General features: G+C 36.7%; 1 protein-coding gene across 1 annotated transcript; it reads left to right on the top strand.

Moving 5' to 3' along the window:
- Positions 1-18,514: 18,514 nt before the first annotated feature.
- On the top strand, positions 18,515-19,293 carry LOC147627962 (F-box/kelch-repeat protein At5g15710-like). Its single transcript, XM_086814286.1, has one exon. It carries the CDS (start codon positions 18,515-18,517, stop codon positions 19,238-19,240), a length of 726 nt encoding a protein of 241 aa, XP_086670412.1. The 3' UTR covers positions 19,241-19,293.
- Positions 19,294-19,653: the final 360 nt, after the last annotated feature.

The raw sequence follows: 19,653 nt of genomic DNA, 5'->3' as shown, positions 1-19,653 counted from the left end.
TGAGTCCATGGCTCTTTTATATGGATCCGTTGGTTGATCTTGCTGATCTTCAATGGAGATTCCATTTTGTTGTGTGAATATATTGCCGAGTACTATGAGCTAAGAACCATCAAAAAGACCCCTGAGTGGACAGGTGGTGAGTATTCTGGTTGCCAATGATGCCATAGGTACACCGATGAAAGAATGATTGGAAATTAGAATTCAATCAGAAATTTTTGGAGAACTATGATCAGTGACTATGATTTCATTAAATGATTGTTTTAAAGACAGCTGAATTTGTAAAAAAGGCAATTTCATATTGGGTGTGTAAGTGGTGTGACTAGTTTTAAGTTTGCATGAATATTCGGCTAGGGGGCTTGGGAACTCTTTTCCCTGGTACGGAGGATAAAACCTAACCAAATTCCTAATTGGATCCTATCACTACAGTGGTTGGGCGGTTAGCTATAACCCATGGGACTGGATGGGGTTAGGCTGGACTGATGGATCCCTAAATTGCTCAATTCTGTTATGGTATGCTAGATGACATAAATCACGGACAAAAATTGTTCTATGGAAAAGAATCAATGGATGTGCCTCTCAATGAGGAAAAAAATGTTGGTCTCTACGATGATCTAATTTGTATACATGAAATCATGAAGCGTACACAAGAGATAACCGATGCATCAATTGGTCACATCGATAAAGCGTTCTTCTATGTGATTCCAGCTGCTGTATTGCTGCAGAAATGTTTTGTGCAGAATTCGATGAATCTGATGTGACGAGCACTCTCAGAACACCTTAAAGCCCTAAAAATGACTCTTAGATCATCAAATTCTGATATCTTATGAAGAAGGTATGATTGTTTTAAGTTTTTGAAGAGTGCATAATTTTTAGCACGCACAGATTCTTTTCATCATGTGCAACATGCACGATTGCGCTCTTACACCATCTAAAAGGAATGAGAAAGAAGAAGACACAATACACTAAAGATAGCTCCCAAAAGGTGTGTGAAAAGCACATCGAGGTAGATAGGTATATATACGTGAGACCTAGGGTTAGGTTGGCCAAGCTATATATAGCTCCAACATTATCAATAATAAAAGAAACAAAATCATCTCTCTCTTCCCGTGTGTATAATCCACCTTGAACACTTTTCCACAAGAATTTTGACCTCTAAAAAGATTACCCTTGCCAGAGTGCCTAGAAATGATGAAACAAAGATCACCATCAATCCCAAAAAGACGCCACTCAACATCCAGGCAGCTGGCTGCAGACTTTTGTCTAGAAGGTGAAATATCTGGCAAGATTTATTCCTTTAATGTCTCAATTGCTTTACCCTCTTCAGCAGGTTATGAAGAAAGAACCATTGCAATGGAATGAAGAATGCGAGGAAGTGTTTGAGAAAGTAAAAGAGGTGTTGGGAGGTATTTCCAGTGTAAAAGCCCCAAATTTCTCTCAGGTCTTCTATGTGAATCCTTCTTTTGGAGCAATCTTAATGCAGAGAGGAGATGAGTCCAAATATATGAAACCTGTGTATTATGCAAGTAGAGTGAAGACGAAAGCAAAGAGGAAATATACAGAGGCTAAATTGGTTTTGTCAAGTCTGGTGTATGCTTGCAGGAAGTTCAGGTCATATCTCCTGATGAGACCATTTGTGGTTCTGACAAACTATACTCTACTCCCTCAGCTGTGGTGAATGGTACTTCACTCTCAAAAGGTATGATGCGGTGGTTAGTGGAGCTTCAAGAATATGATTTCTCATTTTTGATTGAAGGTACTTGCAAGGCAACTCTAGCAGATCTTCTAACATATAAGGACGGCCCGATCCTGGTGAAGGAAGTGGATTCAAAGATAGAAATAGAGGAACAAATTATCATTCCCGGAGCTCATGTTTTATTCTTTGATGGTTCGTATAAGAGGAGTATACATCAGGCCACCAGGGGTTATATAATCCAGGATTCAGAAGGCGGGTTGATTCTAAAGAATGGGATACATCTAGAAGCTGAAAGTAACAATGAGGCTGAATACACAGCATTGTTTCAAGGGCTGTAGGCTGCTTTAAAACAGAAAATTCAGAAGTTAATCATAAAGGGAGATTCCCTATTAGTAGTAAAGCAGGTTTTGGGTAGCTGGCGAGCAACGAATCCGAGATTAAAAAGATGTCTGGCTGATGTTAGGAAGCTGCTACATCAATTTACAACATGGAGTATTCAACATGTGCAGCGGGAAGAAAATCATATTGCACATGCCCAGGAGGTAATTGATCAAGATCCAATAATTGCAAAAATTGAAGAGCCATTATACAGAGGGAGGGAATACCTGTCCAAGGTGGTGGATTACTTACTCTCAGGTCGTTTGCCTGAAGAGCTCAAAAAAGGCCAAAATTATCATTTTATCAGGAAAAGTAAGCATTATGTCACGATTGGGGATGAATTATACATGCAACGGGCTGATCTAAGATCACCTTGCAGAAGATATTACTGGAGGGTTATGTATGGCCTTCCATCCAGAAGATATTACTGGAGGGTTATGTATGGCCTTCCATCTAGAAGGATATTCAGCACTAGTGCAGGTCTTGCCATGAGTGCCAGAGAATGGGGAAGAAAATCTTAAAAATGGAGCCGAGAAATAATATGCTGGTATATGACATTTTTGAGAGGTGGGAGTGGATGCAGTTGGACCACTTCCCAGGACGGCCAGAGGAAAGTGTTATATGCTTACTGCGTTAGGCTACCTATCAAAATGGGCAGAAGTGAAGGTAGTGAAGAGAGTAGATAGTAAGGAGGTGGTGGCTGATTTTGTGTATGAACATATGTGCTGCAGATTTGGTATTCCTCTGGAGATATTATCAGATAATGGTACTAAATTTTGAGGAGAGGTAGTTGACCACTTATAACACCATATTGGGGAATATGGGAATTTCCCACAAGTTTGGGACATGTGGTCAAAACTTTGGATTTTCCATAACTTGAACACCATTAATCCAAAATGAGTGGTTTATGGCTCTTGAGATCCCACTTTTCAAGCACTTTCCAATGATAGGTCACATGATAGGGCTTTGAGAAACTTACAAACATGTTATCCATGTCTCCCTTTTTTGGTATTCAAAAATGGGAATTGGGAGATTCCCAAATTCTCTAATATAGTGTTTTATGCAGAAGATTGAACATCAACCCCACTAGTATTCTACTCCTTATCACCCTCAATGCAATGGCTTGAATGAAAAATTCAATGGTGAATTTAAGCTGATGATAACCAAAATGACAGAAAGCCACATCAAGAATTGGGATATAGAGATGAATAATGTATTATGGGCATACAGAGTTGCAATAAAATCTGGTACACAATTCTCACCCTTTCATTTAGTTTATGGGAAAGAAGCACTCATGCCTATTGATGTAGAAATTCCAACTTTGAAGTTTCTGGTTGTTGAAGAAGGGCATGAACCTATTAACTGTTTACAGAGAAAGATTGCTGGCCTTGCAAACAGTCCAATTAGACAGAGAGCTAGCATTTGATCACTATGCAGTTATGCAATTGAAAAGACAAGAGAAAGAGAATGAGAAGGTGAAGCAGAAAGAAATTGAAGAAGGTGATCTGGTTCTCAGGTATAATAGCAAGCTGGACAGTACTTTTCATACTGCATTCCAGACAAAGTGGGAAGGTCCGTACAAAGTTGAGAGAAAATTTGATAATGGAAGCTATCAGCTTACTGATTTGAATGGAAAGAAGCATAAAAGAAGGGTGAATGGTTTATGACTGAAGAAATATTTTGCTCGGTTGATGTTAACCTTGAAAGAAGAAGATCTTGTGATGCATGTCAAGAGGTTGTGGAGAGTATAGAGGAAGACCTCAATATTACATCCCTGTTTGTAGAGCTGCTCAACATGAATGTCTCAGCAGAAATAGGGGGTTGCTAAATATGTGTGGACAAAAATAGAGGTTGATGATGTGTACATACTGCAGTGAGACGGGGACATTGGGGACAGAGGGTGTCAGCGAAAAAGAGCGGGGGGGTGCAGTAGTACTGGTGGTGGTGTCACCTGGTATGCAGGAGGAGCTACAGAAGAGGAGGTGGGTGTTGAGAACAGCTGAGGAGAGGAGGTGGGTGTTGAGAACAGCTGAGGAGAGAAGAGGTGCACTGACTGCAACGTAGCAGAGGGAAGAGCCATCATTAGGTGGTGGCATTCACTGTAACAAGAGGAGGCTGGCATTGATAGTGAAGAACAAGGGCCGTTTACTGCAACGTGGGTAGTAGAAGAGTAGGTTGGAGTCAACTGCAGGTAGAGAAGGGGAGGAGAAAAGAGGTGGGGACAGTTGGTAGCGAAGAGAGAGAGAGTAGAGTGAAGGAGAAGAAGGCGTTGATGACTGGTGTGAAACAAAGAGAAGCAAGGTGATGCCGACTACAACAAAAGAATGCAAAAGGAACACAGAGCATCAACAGTAGGAAAGGAGAGGAGAAGCTCGACTGTGGGTGACGACCAGGAGGTGTTCGGTGTGAGAGGGCCGCCTCTGGTAATAGGTGTCGACGACTGCAGGACAGGACTGCAGAGAATGAGAGAAAAAGCAAGGCATCGACTGAGGAGGAAGAAGTGAGCATCAACAGCCACGTAAAGGTGGTGGCGTCCACTGCAACAAAAAATGAAGAAGGAGAGGAGATAGGCTTGTATCTTGTTAATATGGCTATCTTTGAGCACAGGGTTTTTTATGTTATTAAGAGGTGTAGTTTGATTGTGAGCAGAGAGAGGTGAGTTGTTTATATTCACTACCTATTCTCTGAGGCTGGCGAGGTTTGAGGGAGTTTGGGTAATTCACGGTCTTCAGTTCGAGGATGTTGAAGCTGCTTATGGAATCTCTATACTTGTGTTTTCTGGGAAGTTTTTTGTGTAAAGAACCAAAGCTCGAACTGAGTTCTTGAATTCATGCTTGGAATAAAGTGTTGTTTATGCTCTTGGGTCTGGTGTTCTGGGTGTGTTTGTATCTGAGTATGGAAGTGTGACACTCTATAAAGGCGTAAACAGCTTTACCACTTCTGTGTCATCAACGTTCCCTTATGTTTCTAAAATTTTGGGGAGGATTGTGCCAACTCTGCATGCCATACTTCTGAATGGTTTTTTTACACTCGCAAAAACAAGCACAAGACTTCAATTATGACATGTAACTCAGATTTAGATGTGCTAACCTCGAGCGGTTCACTATAAGTAAACACTCTGTATCATGTGCATTCAAATCCTATCTTAAAAATTGCTTGTTTGTGAATTTTTCATAAATAAAACATACCATTTTTCTATTAAATCTGTGAATACTCCCTTTAAATGGTACCCTTATGTACATAAAAAATGGATTTTAAAAATCCCTTGTGTTGAACCCATGTGCGACACTTACATATTTATGAATGCCCCCCCTCCTCGCCAACTAATTTGTGATTATTCTTTTTGCAAGGTACTTTAAGATCTCCATCGATCATAAACATAGGCATGCTATTGTTTATCAATAGGCCCTCTAGCATTGTTTCCAAGTATGTTTATAGATTCATATTTGTTCGATCAATTCAATATATTTATAAGTAAAACTGCATGTTTGTATGTTTGTGAATATCAAACTTTACCTTTGAGAGATGTCAATCAAAACCAACAAACATTTTTTATATGTAACATGGCAAACTGAAACTTGGAAAAGACATGCCTAGGAAGAAGACATGCTACAAAAATTAAGACGTCATGTTCATTCGAACACACTTGTGCACTTGTACAGGCGGATGATGCTACCCAAGCATTCTAGTTTATGTTTTATTTAATTTTTTATATTTTAATGACGTTCTTTCCAAGGCATGCTAGGAGGATGGGGATACATTAGGAATTTTTTGGACCCAAAAAAGGGCCTCCTAAGGATTCCTAATTTTAAGGGATTAGAGCTTAAAAAGCTAGGCTTAAGGGAGACAAAGGCTAGTATGATGACCCTTATTTTTTACCTTGCCACATCAGTCTTGAATGTACAGGTCTCCAAGGGTATACACATGTTGCACTATGGCAACCAGTCCTTCCTTTGTAGTATGCTTGAAGCCTTGTAGCCGTCCCTTCCAATGATGTAGCATATTCCCTAGAGTTGATGCACTTGATGTGGTCCCTTAGAGCTTGGTTGCATGTAGACACAAGCCCCAACCCTGAATCTTGTTGGAGCCCAAACTCCATTCTCATCTCTTGTGTTATGCAGCACAAGCTCTTCCACCTTCTCCCTAGGTCTTTTCACATACCTGGAAGAGGCCATGGTGGTAAGAGAAGAAGGGAAAAGAAAAGCTTCTTTTACAACAGAGGAGTGGAGAGGAGAGAAAGTTCAAGGTTTTCAGTGCAGCAATGGAAAGCTTAAAAGAGGGTTAGAGTTTGAGAATAGGCTTCCTGAACCTAGAGTAAACTAAAGAGGGATAGAGTTTCTACATCAATGGAGAGCAGGGATTTCACTAACGTAAACAAAAACATGTGAACATGTTAATAACATATGTTAATAACACAAAAAATCTTGTGATCACATGTTATATTCACAAAGCTTTCACAAGGGCCTAAAAAATTTATCTTTGTTGGGCATAAAAAATCTTCTTAGGTGGCCACTGACTTGCTATTATGTGAAGATGGTAACATGAGAACATGTGAATAGCTTATTCCCATGTGTAGCCAAGCTTTTAAGGGGTTCCCAAATGGCAAGTGACCTGTTATTTTGTGAACGGTAACATGAGAACATGTGAATAACTTGTTCACATGTGTTATTATCACAAAAAATCTTGTGATCACGTGAATATTAAATCCGTGATGGAGAGGGAGGGAGCTTGAGAGAGAGAGAGAGAGGGAGATTGAGAGGGAGAGGGAGGGAGCTTGAGAAGGAGGGAGAGCTTGAGAGGGATGGAGTTTCTACACAGCAATGGAGAGCTTAGAAAAGGAAGAAAGAGGGAGAGGAAGCTTGAGACTGAGGGAGCTTGACAAGGAGGGAGAGCTTGAGAGGTATGGAGTTTCTACAACAATGGTGAGCTTAGAAGAGGAAGAAAGAGGTTCAAAATGAGCTTTCGAAACCTAGAGTATGTTGGTGACATGGAAAACACACTTTTGGGAAAAAATTAAAAATTTTCAATTTTTAGGGTTTTTAATCTGCACGATTCTAGGTAGGGGGACCTCTAAGTTTGGGCCCAGGAGGTAGGAAGACAAGAGTAGTAATTAGGCCCCATTAGCAAACCAAAGCCTAGGCCCCCTAGGGTCAAAGAAGTCAAAAATGTGCACCAAGCCCTCTTCCTATCGGTCCATTCCTAATCAAAAGTTAATCCAAGAGGCCCTCTTTGGGTCCTAAAAATTCCTAATGAGCAACTAGATTCTTCACTAACAAGAATATCTTGCTTGCAAAACCTATGGTTAAGCTAATTGGAGGAACCTAACCAAGAGGTCCCACAATGACTTGTTGAGTATGTTACCAGGGAGGGTCTCGCTTTCTCCTTGTGCATATCTTATTGCTATCCTTTTTGGGACACAATGGGAAATATCTTTGCTTGATTTCATGCTATGCAACTTCTGTACATTTTCTATACCACGTTTTGACTCTACTGAAATCTGTTGACACAAATATGGTGGACAGAAGAGAAGGCGACCTTCATCTAAGGCAAGATCTTCTTCTCCATTCAAACTTTTTCAGTTTTTCCTTTATTTAATTCCGATATAATGCATCCAATTCACCATGAACTCGATGCAATGCATCGACTTCGCACATAAACTTAAGGTTGTGAACAATCTACACTTAGTCTTCCCCTAAAAGTCTTTATCTCTACCTTACATATCGATAATTATTCTTATTTCTTCTGCTTTTTCCTCAATGACTTAGTAACCATATCGATGTGGTGCATCAAAACCTAGGTCCACAAGTTCATCCCTCCCTTTGGTTTTCCATGCTGCTTTACAACAATGTAAGTCCTCTTTCAATGTACTCCCGTTTGTTACCTTTTTGCTACAAAAATTAGTTTATCGCTTAATTCATTCTTTAATTCTTCTTTTTTGATCATATAGAAGTAGATTATTTTTTCTTTTACTTTTAATATCTTTTGATTTCCTTTTCTTGTATTATAGAAGCTTGTTTTACTTTATGGCCTGCATATTATTGTTTTGATCTGCTTGTGATAGCCTAGTTGTGGTTCACTTTAACACTAGTTTGGTACCAAAACAGGACACTTGAGTGTCCTTTTTTGGGGGTTGCGAAAAAAAATCAAACTCCTAATGTAGGCGTTAAAAACTAAAATGCTTCATTGGGCATGTAGAACATAACCCTATGCTTATGTAAAAAATGCTAAACATATAAAATGCCTTTTTATTTGGAAGTACATAAGCAACAAAGTAGCATATGTCTTGAAAATGAACATTTTTCAGGATTTTTCAGGATTTTTCCAAATATGCAAGCATCATTCTCTCAAAAAAAAATCCAATGATATCAATAGCATTTTTCCCAAGTTATTTTGATAGCATACATCAGTCCAAGGAGGTAGAAGTTCACCACAACAATGTAAGTCCTCTTTCAATGTACTCCCGTTTGTTACCTTTTTGCTACAAAAATTAGTTTATCGCTTAATTCATTCTTTAATTCTTCTTTTTTGATCATATAGAAGTAGATTATTTTTTCTTTTACTTTTAATATCTTTTGATTTTCTTTTATTGTATTATAGAAGCTTGTTTTACTTTATGACCTGCATATTATTGTTTTGATCTGCTTGTGATAGCCTAGTTGTGGTTCACTTTAATGGTTAGCTCCACCTTATTGATTTTTTTTGGATTGGATTGATTGAACCAACTAATAATTATTTTGCTACATCTATTTCTTTATATCTATAAAGCAGGGGTGATGAGATGAAGAAGTCCCCTAAGATGCCCACCATTGGGGCTCTATAATTTGGTTCACCTACTCAAATATAAGCTACAAAAAAGGCAAGAAAGAAACATTCTTAAAAAACTGCAAAGGAAGCCCAAGCTACTACTTTACTTGGGAAAATATCCCTCTTCCAACAAGTGGAGGCTTCACAACAACATGAGAAGAGAGATGGTGATGCAGGTGTCAAGCCTACCTACACAATGTTGGATGATATTGTAGACAAAGAAGTACAAACTCAAACTCGACTAGATTTTGGGACCATTGCCACTTTTCCTCCCTGGGGTACTACGATTGAAGCCGTCACTCAAAAGAGATTTAAAACTTCATCACCATCCTCTGTTGATGAAGATGAAGAAGAGAATGAGAAGAACGATGAACCTATGTCTGTTATAATGAGAGCTAGGACAAATACAACAACTTATTATATGACCCAAGGAAGAACTCGTGGTTTTATAAACGCACCATGAGATAGAACTCAACTCTAAGCAGGTACATCAATTGAAACTCTTGCTTATCTTCAATATGAGTGGAGTCTTTCTCGGATCGATGGTGGTCTTTGTTTCATCATTTCTAGGCACTATGGCAAGGGTAATCTTCTTAGAGATCAAAAGTCTTGTGGAAAAGTGTTAAAGGTGGATTATACAGGGGAAGAGAGAGATAATTTTGTTTCTTTTATTGTTGATGATGTTGGAGATATATATAGCTTGCCCAACCTAACCCTAGGTCTCACCTATAAATACCTAACCACCTCGGTGTACTTTTCATACACTTTTGGGAGCTATCTTTAGTGTATTGTGTCTTCTTCCTTTTCTCATTTCTTTAACATGGTATTAGAGCGCAGTCGTGCCTGTTGCACATGCAAAAAAAAAATCTGTGCATGTAGAAAATTTCACACTCTTCAAAAACTTAAAATGATCATACCTTCTTCATAAGATATCGAAACTCGATGATCTAAGAGTCATTTTTAGAGTTTTAAGGGGTTCTAAGACTGCTTATCACATGAGATTCGTCAAATTCTACACAGAAATGTTTTTGTAGCAATACAGCAACTTTAGTCACATATAGAAGAACGATTTATTGATGTGACCAATTGATGCATCAATTATCTCTTGTGTATGCTTCATGGTTTCATGTATACAAATTGGATCTTGTCTTTGAGTTCTACGTGGATCTTTACTTCAAGTTCTGGACTCTGATTCTCTATTACATATTTCCAAGAATGTTTCTCTTTCCCTAATTATTTATAATCATATTCAAGTTTTGTTTGATATCATAGATTTGGATGCATGTTTTTCTTTCCCTTACCTATTCAACTCTTTATTGACTCTTATCCTATTCAATTATTTTCTATTGTGTACTCACATAAAATCAATATTTACATAGTATATCTATTTTATGGAGATTATTACTTGTATATTGTGATATTATTGCTACTCGCTAGAGATATGACGTCTTGAGTTTTCATGGCTTCCTCTATGCTTTTATTTTTTTTAAAGGTTTGATTGTGAGTGTGCATGTAGAATATAAGATATCAAGTCACTTGGTGCATGAAAAAAATTGAAAGTTAATCTTTTCATGAGTGCAAGTGCATGTCCAAGATTACGAGGAAGAGGAAAAGTTGCATGCAGGTAAAGAAGCTTTAATCTAAGTTGCAAGCATGTAAAGAAGTCTTGATGTTAGTTACATGAGAGGAAAAGAAACTTTGATCTAAGTTGCATGTAGAAAAAGAAACTTTGATCTAAGTTGCATGCGGGTAAGGAAGCTTCAAATGATCTAAGTTGCATGCGGGTAAAGAAGCCTTTTTTTTTGCATTTTACCACTTTCTTAAGATTTAAGGCTTACAATTGTGTGTTTTTATATGTGATAAAAATTGTGTATCATGTGGATACTTAAGCACTATGATTGGATATAGGCTTGCTATTATGTAGCTTTTTGGCATGTTATGATTTTGATCTATTTTTCATACAATTGAAAGCTTCTTCACATGCTATGAGTTTTGATCATCATATCTTGCTTTATAGTTCTAGAACTAGTTTTAGCATGTATACATCGCCTTTACAATGTTTTTAGGCTAAATGTGAAATACTAATCTCTTGAGCCTTTTGCAGATAGCAGATAATTTTGGCATGTATACATTATCTGGTAATGTGTAATAGCTTTTCCTTTTTTTGCATGGATGGCACAGGTATTTATGTTTGATGTAAAGATTTTACAACCTTGTGTAGACTTTAAGATAAGTTCACTTTTGTGCCATTTGGCCTTAAGATTTTGATGAGCTATTTGGCCTTATAATTTATGTCGTTTGGCCATATGCTTAATATTTTGATGATATGTTTGGCCATATAATTTATGATGTTTGGATTATGCTTAAGATTTTGATGAGCTGTTTGGCCTTATGCTTCAGATTTTGATGACACGTTTGGCCATATAGTTTATGTCATTTAGCATATCATTTTATATGCTCACCTATGATACAGCGTACCAAGTGGGTGCACACACAAGGTAAAGATTATTATTTTAATATAAAAGTGTTTCTTTTATCATATTTGGATTTCATGCATAGAGGTATGCATAAAAGATTATTATTTTAATATAAAAGTGTTTCTTTTATCATATTTGAATTTCATGGATAGAGGTATGCATAAAAGTTGATTATTTTATTATAAAAGTGTGACTTTTATCATATTTGAGTTTCATGCATAGAGGTATGCATAAAAGTTGATTATTTTATTATAAAAGTGTAACTTTTATCATATTGAATTTCATGCATAGAGATATGCATAAAAATTGATTATATTATTATAAAAGTGTGACTTTTAGTAGATACGGATGTGTATGTATGTAAGTGGATGTGTATGTATGAATGAGGATATGAAAATGGATGTATGTATGTAGATGTGGATGTATGGATGTGAATGTGAATGTGAATGAAGATGTGGATGTGGATGTGGATGTATGGATGTAGATACGGATGTGGATGTGGATGTGTATGTATGTAAGTGGATGTGTATGTATGAATGAGGATATGAAAATGGATGTATGTATGTAGATGTGGATGTATGGATGTGAATGTGAATGTGAATGAAGATGTGGATGTGGATGTGGATGTATGGATGTAGATACGGATGTGGATGTATGTATGTGAATGTGGATGTAGATACGGATGTGGATGTATGTATGTGAATGTGGATGTATGAATGAGGATGTGAAAATGGATGTATGCATGTGAATGTGGATGTATGAATGTGAATCTAGATGTGTGGATGTGGAAATGGAAGTATGGATGTATGAATGTGGATGTGGATGTATGCATGTAGATGCGTATGTATGAATGTGAAATCGGATGTATGAATGTGAAATCGGATGTATGATGTGGACGTACGAACATGGATATGCGTATGTATGAATGTGAAATCGGATGTATGATGTGGACGTACGAACATGGATATGTATGTAGAATAATGAATGTGAATGTGTATGTGAAATAATGTGTAGTCTATATGAATGGATGAGAATGAGTATACATTGAATAGAATGTGGAATAAGTAATGTGGTCCGAGAGTGGATAATGTGGAAAGACGAGAGTTCGTTATAGAAACTGTATTTTGTGACTGTTTGTAAATGACTGTTTTATGTCAAGAATGCTGGGGAAGCATTTTGACTGTCTTGAGGATTAAGGTCATAAAGACTCCCTGAAAATGGGTTGAAATGTAATAAGCTGAGCGAAACCACAATGTGGATGATTGGGTCGAGTCCCTGTGATGATAAATGATGATAATGATTTCAGCAAATCACTATGAGATTAGTGGATTGTGCTGTCGAATTGCTACTGTTAACACTTGACTCGGTAGATCAAGTTAAGGGATGACAAATTGAGAACTTTCTTGACTGAAATTTCCATGGAGGAATGTTCAGAAAGAAATTTTTCGGTCTAATGGATCATTAACGTGTTAAAAATATGGATGTTATGATCTGAATGAATTGTTATTTAATGATGAGTTCTATATAAGGGATGTTTACCCCCATATTCTGTTGGGTTGACCAGAAAATATAAGGAACCCCAGAATAAATTGGATCTTAAGAAAAAGTGTTGTCCTCTACTTTGCGAGATGAGGACATCTCGCACTTTTTTAAGTGGGGTAGAATGTAAGATTCCTCCCTAGCCTTCGAGGTATACAGGAGTAAGAATCTCCCTTTCCGATCTTATAGTTATTCCCTCTCTAAATAAAAGAAAGATTCTGTTTAAAAAAGGAAGACCCTTTCCCCAGAAATACTTCTCAAAAGTCCCACCTGTTTTAAGGATTATGAACGATGAGTTCAGAAGTGAGAACCGGTGTTTTGGATGCCAAGGTTTTGGTCATCAATTAAAAGACTGCCCAGGATCGACATAAGTAGTATGCAGATAGAAAGAAGGCAGTCAGAGAATTCAAAGAAGCAGATATGGTCTTCATTCGAGTACGGCAAAAGAAGTTCTTTATCTCTTAGGAAGTATAAGAAGTTATCCCCCAGATATTGTGGGCCATATCGGATTTCAATGAAAGTAGGTGACTTAGTCTACAAGCTTTTTCTACCTCATCATCTCAAAGTTCATAATGTATTTCATGTGAACCTTCTATAGAAATATGTGCCTAACCCAAATCATGGAAAGACGGTAAAACTTCAGTGACAAGATACCGTTGGCTTCTAAGTTACGCTAGCTCCTTCCTTTATATAAGTCATAACTTTTACTTGCCGCTCGCAGTAATCTGACTTCCATTGATCTCCTTTCTTTCTTAATCTCCTTCATGGCTTGGCAGCAAGAATTGGTTTTATCCATGATGATTTCTCACCTTCAAGACGCAAGTGAGTTTGTGAAGAAGGATTTTATAGAACTGTATGAGCGCTCACTTTTCCCTCACTTGGGAACTTCTGAAGCTCAGACCAAATGGCGGACCTATCAAGAAATAACTAGGGTAACACCCGGGGTCAGCAGCACTTTCGTAACAATGTCCGCTTGGCTATGGTTATTGAAGCTTTGGGTTTGGGTCCCCAATACTATTGTGTGATGAGATCAAGGCATATTGGGTTTTCTGAGCGGGTCTTCTTACTGGCATGTTTTCTTCCTCATCAGAAGATATGCCTTTATCCCATTTTTGGCTTGCCTCTCAGAGGTCCTTTTGTTAGATCACCTCATACCACTGAGGTAGGTGCGGCAATAACCAGCCGAATTATTCCCATAGATGAGTTACCTTATACAGGTGCAGCTTGTGAGTGCTGCTTTTGTGACCATATGATGGACGGGCTTATGGAAGTGTAAAGAGTTCTTCTATCTTTACTGTATATGTTCCAAGAGTGAATAAAGTTGAAATCTTTGTTCTTGTCTTGAATCTTGCTCTCTTTGAGACTTTTCTTGGTGGTTAATCTTAATTAAATTTTCTCTCAGTCTCATATTCGTGTATCTTGCGAAATTACCCCCAGTTTGCGAGATGAGGACATCTCACGTTTTTCAAGTGGGAGAGAATGTAAGATTCCTCCCCAACCTCTCAAAATGTCCCGCATCTTCTCTTGTAATCAATCCCCTCTTCAGAAATATAAAAGATCTTGTTTCTAACTATTTTAACCTAGAGAGAGAAAATATTCTAGAGAGAGAATATTCAGATTTTTAATATTTTTGGATAGAAAATCATCTCATCTTATTAAAATAAGTTCCCCTGAAACAGAAATTCAAAAAGAACTTCCAATGTGCAATTGGAATTAATTAGAAATGGGTATAAAGGACCTTAGCCTAAGGGTCTAGATTTTTAAAAAATTTTGGATTATGGTCCAATTAAGGTTCCTTTGGGCCAATAAGATCAATCCATGTGTGGGGAGGAGATAAATCTAATTTTATAAAAGAAGATACCCAAAAATGAGTAAATGCTCACATAAGATGAAGAGTTGACTATGTACAAGGTTTATTAGTAAGAAACTATGAGCAATATTAAAAATATGAGATATTTTGGGTATAAGGATTCCATTTTGACACCTATGTAAGGAAGGGAGTCCCTTCAATGCTCACATAAGATGAAGAGTTGAAAATGTACAAGGTTTATTAGTAAGAAACTATGAGCAATATCAAAATATGAGATATTTTGGGTATAATGATTCCATTTTTGACACATCTGTAAGGAAAAGGAGGGCCTATAATGAGGCGCCTAATTCACATACTTGAATGAGTTTTAAACTCAAAAATAATGTGATATTTTTATCTCTCCTCTCTCTTGAACCAAACCAAATCAAAATGGAACCAAACCGAATCAAAAAGTAACCAAACTAGGTCAAAATCTAGTCCAAATTCAACCAAGCTGAAGTTGGAAAATTCTAGAATTCAGTTAGCTTTGGTAAAAGCTTCCCTCTCCTATAAATAGAACATGAGTCCTTTGGAAAAAAAGAAGAAGAATTTTACTATACTAGAGTTATGCTGAGATAATGCTAATTTCTACTATTCTCTAAAATTCTCTCCAAATTGAAGAAATTGGAGCATCCCACTTTCTTCAATCCCCATTGGTGGCTCCATCAACATACTTAACCAATTGATTGGTTGGGGGCCTCTACCCTGAACAAACAATCAAGAAATTTATAAGGTAAATGGTGAATTTTGATCTTTTCTATAATTTCTCAATGCTTCTCTCTTCTCAATCCCTCTCAAGCTTTAGAAGCTTAATTGGAATGGTCTTTGAATGCTATTGAAGTTAATTGATGAATGGTAGTGAAGAGTTACATAATTTGATGAATGCTATTGAAGTTAATTGATTAATGATAGTAAAGAATTACATAAATTTTCATTTATGCTTAATTCTAATGGTTTTTATGTAATTTCTCTCTCTCACTCAAGAAATGGTCATACTCATGACCCGTTCTCAATCCAAATGAAGCTTTTCGTAAAGCTTTTCCTTAATCCAAGATTAATCTATGCTTGAGGCCAAATTAATGGCTTTTTTCTATGCTTTTAGTTTATGTATTTCATGAATATTGATGATTCAATCCATTATTGGGTTAATGATCCAATTAGGGATCATTCTAATCATTCCCTTAATGATAAGCTTTATCCTTCAAAATAAATTGAGATTTATCAGTCATACTAGCGGAGCTATGGCAAAATTTTTATAAAAATTACACATAAAATAATTTCATTCAAAGCATGAAAAGAGAACTTCCTACTATATTCTAGGAATTATCATCTAGATTATTTAAAAGAATTTTATTGTAATCATGGAGAAATTGATTTTTATGTTATGCATAATTGATGATTATTTTATTATAAAAGTGTTTCTTTTATTATATTTGGATTTCATGCATAGAGGTATGCATAAAAGATTATTATTTTAATATAAAAGTATTTCTTTTATCATATTTGGATTTCATGCATAGAGGTATGCATAAAAGATTATTATTTTAATATAAAAGTGTTTCTTTTATCATATTTGAATTTCATGCATAGAGGTATACATAAAAGTTGATTATTTTATTATAAAAGTGTGACTTTTATCATATTTGAATTTCATGCATAGAGGTATGCATAAAATTTGATTATTTTATTATAAAAGTGTGACTTTTATCATATTGAATTTCATGCATAGAGGTATGCATAAAAGTTGATTATATTATTATAAAAGTGTGACTTTTATCATATTTGAATTTCATGCATAGAGGTATGCATAAAAGTTGATTATTTTATTATAAAAGTGTGACTTTTATCATATTTGAATTTCATGCATAGAGGTATGTATAAAAGTTGATTATATTATTATAAAAGTGTGACTTTTATCATATTTGAATTTCATGCATAGAGGTATGCATAAAAGTTGATTATTTTATTATAAAAGTGTGACTTTTATCATATTTGAATTTCATGCATAGAGGTACGCATAAAAGTTCATTATTTTATTGTAAAATTGTTACTTTTATCATATATGCATAGAGGTATGCATAAAAGATATTCTTTTTATACTAAAAGTGTGATTTTCATCATAAATGGATTTTATGCATAACTTAGATGCATAAGAGAAATTCTTTTATTCTAAAATTGTAATTCCTACCAAATTGAATTTATGCATAAGAAGATGCATAAAAGATTGATTTTTAATTCAAAAGTATCATTCTCATCTAAATTGAATTTATGCATAGGAAGATACATAAAAGAATGGATTTTTAATTCAAAAGTGTTATTCTCATCCAAATTGAATTTCTGCATAGGAAGATGCATAAAAGATGGATTTCTAATTCAAAAGTGTCAATTCTCATCTAAATTGAGTTTATGCATAAGAAGATGCAAAAAAGATTGAATCTTAATTCAAAAGTGTCATTTTCATTTAAAATGAATTTATGCATTGGAAGATGCATAAAAGATTGATTTTTAATTCGAAAGTGTTAAGTCTCCTTAAATGGAATTTATGCATAAATAAATGTATAGAGAAATCTTATATCAGATATAAGAATTCTCTTGTATTCTATAAAAGATATGAAATGTGATAAGATGTGATAAGAGGTGTATGAGATGTGATAATATGTGATAAGATGCGTATGGGAAGTGATAGGATGTGATAAGATGTGATAAGATGCGTATGGAAAGTAATAGGATGTGATAAGAGGTGTATGAGATGTGATAAGATGTGATAAGATGTGATAAGATATATATGGGATGTGTTAGGGCAAGAATGGATGTAATATGGATGTATGAATGTAGATATTGTTGGTACTATATATAGCGTGCCAACCCTAACCCTAGGTCCTAGCCTATATAAGCCCATCTCTGTGTGTACTTCTACACACTCTTGGGGATTTCATCTCGCGTGCTTCTCATCTCGTCTCTCTCATGTGTCGTCTCGCATCTGGTCTCGTCTAGCTTCCTCCTCTCCTTCAACATGGTATCAGAGCGAGGCTATGGCTTGCCTCTCTAGGTGGTCATATGATCAAGCCCTACTACAAGATAAGTGCTTCTTTCGTCTTAAGGGATTTCTTGTTTAAGATAACTTGGTCTTTTCTTGTTGTGTCGTAAATTCAAAAGCAGAATTATAATATTTAATTACGTTTGGCTCTTATTCTAAGTTGATTTGTTGAACCGGCTTACGAGCAGTTTTGGTGTGGCTGTGATTCTAAGTTGATTTGTTGAACCGGCTTACGAGCAGTTTTGGTGTGTGCGGAGGCTCTCAAGAAATTGCAAGGCTCTAGACTAGAAAGCGCTCAGAAAGCGCTCAAAGTAAATAAATATATATATAATAACTGGGGTCTATGCTGATTGGAAATGGATCAGCAGCAGTAAGCTATTTGCGTGATTGCCTCTGTGTGGAAGCCACGTTCTCTTGGCCGCAAGTGAATTGCAAACTTTGCACAGATTTTGAGAATTGCAAATTGCCGTTTTTCCTGAAGTAATTAAACTTTGCGCATATTTTGAGATTTGCAAATTCACGAAGAGCAGATTGTGCAAACGTGGGTATGCTAATTCTGTAATTGTGCGGGCAAAAGCACCCAATAAAAAGCACAAATTCTGGCGCCGTGTGCTTTTCAGCTGCAATATAATTAGCTGGCCTTACATAGTTTTGTTCCAGCAGCGCCCGATTCTATGCGATATATATAGCTTGCTCCGATTTTACTATGCGATATATATAGCTTGCTCCGATTTTAAATGATAAAAAAAAGCGCTGCGGATGCCAATCGTTCTTGCTATAAAATCCTTGTAGTGACAGAAAGTATAGTGGGCTCTCATGTAGTGCTGACAACGGAGCTATACGACTCTGAAAGCTGTAAATGGAAGCTTATGGGCATGGAGCCCTGGTTCGGAGGGAAGTTCAAGTCAACGGTTGTGAGTGCAGGTAAGCTCTTCTTTGTTTGTGCAGAGCAACAATGGTTTAAAATCAAGGTATTTGACATGGAGGCGCAACAGTGGAGGTCCTCCATCTCCATACCCACTTTCTTTTACGAGACGCAGGAGGAGTTTGGGGCACCAGAAGTTCTGGATTGCAACGGTCGCGTGCTTCTGGTGGGGAGAGTGGGAAAACACTCTTGTAAAGAGGAAGTTGTGATCTGGGAACTCGAATCCGCTGTCAATAACATTGGTGGTTGGAGAGAGGTGGACAGAATGCCACAAGACATTGCAAGGGAATTCCTTGGGTGTCTAGTATTTGGTCACTATTGCTGCATTAGCGGGGGTGACCAGATATTTTTTATAGCATCTTTCAAAGCTCCGATGCTGACGTATGATGTGTTAAAGATGGCATGGAGCTGGTGGGCTTGGCCATTTTATGAGAAATATGCGGACAGATTTTCGGTATTCGATTTTGTGAAAGCGCCACCGACGTTTCCTCCTTTTGGCTTTGCAATGATATCTATGTGCCAGATTTTCAAGTCCTAGCTATGCCGTGTTTTAATAACTTTCCAAGATGTTAGATATATGGCTTTATTAAAGGTGGTTCTTAATCTTGCGATTCAATTCATCAGTGGCACTTGTTCTCTTATTGATCTAAGGCTACTTTTCCAAGGCATATTTTCGGTCTAAAACTTATTTTATTTGAAATTTTCTATCAAGCACCTATACTTTGAATGTTCATTGACTCACCTGATTATATGATTAAGTGCAGGATATTTTCTTCGTCAAAGGCCACATATTCATTGACTCACCTGACTCTATGATTATGTGCAGGATATATTTTTCGCCAAAGGCAACATCATTCTATTTCGTCTCGTCAAAAGCTCCATTGTGGCATTATTTGTCAAAAGCCAAATTATTTCGTCTCGTCTCATGGCATTATTCGTCAAAGGCCACAT

The sequence above is a fragment of the Cibotium barometz genome, chromosome 20 (assembly GCF_041138505.1).
Source record: "Cibotium barometz isolate CiBa-2024 chromosome 20, ASM4113850v1, whole genome shotgun sequence".
Lineage (NCBI taxonomy): Eukaryota > Viridiplantae > Streptophyta > Polypodiopsida > Cyatheales > Cibotiaceae > Cibotium > Cibotium barometz.
The sequence above is the reverse complement of the archived record's forward strand: the minus strand, read 5'-3'. Positions and strand labels throughout refer to the sequence as shown.